At 46.6% G+C, this 2,500-nt stretch overlaps 1 protein-coding gene across 2 annotated transcripts in view; it reads left to right on the top strand.

Moving 5' to 3' along the window:
* Kif3C (Kinesin family member 3C) overlaps window positions 1-2,500 on the top strand; it is a 56,564-nt gene that overhangs the window by 39,925 nt on the left and 14,139 nt on the right. For both annotated transcript variants that reach the window (XM_086537649.1, XM_086537648.1), the window contains 3 exons: window positions 873-1,087; window positions 1,450-1,679; window positions 2,352-2,396. In XM_086537649.1, coding sequence (XP_086393775.1) covers window positions 873-1,087; window positions 1,450-1,679; window positions 2,352-2,396 — 490 coding nt within the window. The remainder of the gene's footprint in view (window positions 1-872; window positions 1,088-1,449; window positions 1,680-2,351; window positions 2,397-2,500) is intronic.

Genomic DNA, 2,500 nt, shown 5'->3' with positions numbered 1-2,500 from the left:
GTGTTGAGTGTGGGAGGGAATATCTTGGAATATGTAACCAAGACGCTTCAAGAAGCTGTATCATTGCATAATTTTTTTTTTCAAATGTTTGTTGTTTTGTATTTTATTTTTTGTGTGTTTTGGAATTAGTCGGGTTATGATGGTGATTGATGATAATGTTTATGCACTATATATGATGATGATATGATGTAATTATGATCCGATTTTTAATTTTTTTATTTATTAATTTTTTTTTTTTTTTTTTTTTTATTCACGATGTGTAGATTCGTGTGTAATTTTAATCGTTGGGATATGGTTGTGTAATTCTTTGCTGTTTGTTTGTTTGTTTCCAACATTTTGGTTCTCCTCGCATGACGATTGTTTCCTCTCTTCCACTTCCTCCATTTGGATCCTTGTTCCCTCTTCCTTGCTCACCCGCCTCCTTATTACCACGCCCTCCCTCCCTCCTTTTTTCCCACCCTCCTTCCCTCCTTCCTTCTCTCCCTTCCTCCTTCTTTCCCGCCCTCTCTTCCTTCCTCCCTCCCTCCTTCTTCCCCGCCCTCTCTCTCTCCTTCCTTTCATCTCTCCCTCTCTCCTTCCCTCCTTCTTCCCCGCCCTCTGTCCCTCCTTTCCCTTCCCCTCTCGCCTTCATCTTCCTCTTGTATTCCTCCTTCTCTTCTCCCTTTCCCTTTCCCCCCCACCCCTTTCCTACCTCCCCCCTTCCTCATCTTCGCCCTCTCCCCTATCCCCCCTCTCCCACAACCTCTACCCCCCCTCTCCCCCAACCTCTCCCCCCTACCCCCCTCACCCCAACCTCTCCCCCAACCCCTCACCCCTATCTCCCCCAACCTCTCCCCCCACCTCTCTCCCCTCCCCTTCCCCCCCCCACGCAGCCGTCGTGTCCGTGGTGGCACCCGACGAGAGTGCCCTCGAGGAGGAGCGAGAGAAGGTCCGGCGGGAGTACGAGCAGAAGATGATCAAGATGAAGGCCGACATGGAGGCTGAGCAGGCCAACAACGCCCTGCTGCAGGCCAACATGACCAACCTCAAGAAACAGTACGAGGAGGAGGTCAAGACTGTCAACGAGAAGGCTAAGATCGCGGCTATGGTAGGTCGTTGGGGCGTGGGGTGGGGGGGAGGGGTAGGGATAGGAGTAAGGGTTGGGGTTGGGGGAGGGGGAGGGTTATGAGAGGGTACAGGCTCAATGTTTTTTTGTTTTTTTTCAAGTTAAAAAAAAAGATAAATGCTTTGAGTTTGTAATGCATCGTATGATTGGGGTTTTAGCCGAATATTGAGATTAATACACTAAGATAATTGAACTTTCCTCTAATACGATCTGCATCTAAAACACCTTTATATTTCTCCAATGATATAATTGATTTCCCTTCATATAATTATTCGTCTTAACTTTCTGAACAACATATTTCAGTTCTTCCTTGGTGTCTAACCCTTCCTGTCCCTAACCCACAGGAGGCACAAGAGAAGGAAGAAGCTCTGCGGCAACAGCAATTGCTGCTGCAACAGACGCAAGGCCAGCCTGCCTCCCAGCAAGCGTCGGGAACCGTTCCGCAGAGGTTCCCGACGGAGGACGGTGCTGACGGCGACGCAGAAGCCGAGGACACGATCTTCCTAGACACGCCGGGGCAGAAGGCGACCGCCGTGACCACCGTCGTCTCTGACAACAAAGCCGCACCGCAAAAGTTAGTTTATTTCTTTGCAGTGGATTAGGGCTGAGAGTCAGTTTATTAACTTCTTTTTTCTCTCACTTGGTTACCTCTTATGTTAGCAAAGGGATTCAACAGCTGTATACTTAGTCATTTTCGCTCCATGGTCTTCGCCGTCCTCCTCGCGTTGGCGCATCCCGAGTCCGTACGCGTTTTACGAAATATTATTGGAACGCTTGCCAGATCCTTTGCTTGGGGGATGATTAACGAAAGCGATTGCACAAAAAAAAAAAATAATAATAGTAAAAATATTACGGCTTCATCACTGTCCTTTGCACCGTAAGATGACCATGGCGATGGCAGAGGACTAGGGATACGGCCGTAAGACGTTTTACAACTCTGAGCCAAATTTTGCCTCGTCAGTCACCGGTGTCGAGAGAAATGGACCTCTTGATTGTGCGTATTTAGCTCGGTTGTTTAGTATTGGATCCACGATTTCAACTGGGTTATTGAGTGTGCTTCTTAACAGGCTGTTTTTCTTTATCGTTAGCCAACTACCATTACCTCAATTCACGGTGGATTATATGAATAACTGCTTATTTTTCTTGTACTCTGAGATGAATATTATATGAAAAGGCAATAGTCAGACAGCAATTGAATTGAAGATGGAAAGGGAATTTATTAACGGCACTAATCTTTTCTTTCCAGAGCACCCGAGATGATGAACTCTATGCAGAAGGAGGCCCTGCAGAGGTGGGTTGCTTTGGTATATGGTGTCTGGAATTGTTTTTGTTTCTGATTAAGTAAAATGCAATTTACCTTTTGGATATGAAGAAGTACACAAACGCGCACACACA

This window comes from Penaeus japonicus, unplaced genomic scaffold, assembly GCF_977035675.1.
Source record: "Penaeus japonicus unplaced genomic scaffold, GWHDUDI00000001_assembly GWHDUDI00000006, whole genome shotgun sequence".
Classification (NCBI taxonomy): Eukaryota; Metazoa; Arthropoda; class Malacostraca; order Decapoda; family Penaeidae; genus Penaeus; species Penaeus japonicus.
This window is presented reverse-complemented; position numbering and strand designations above follow the sequence as displayed.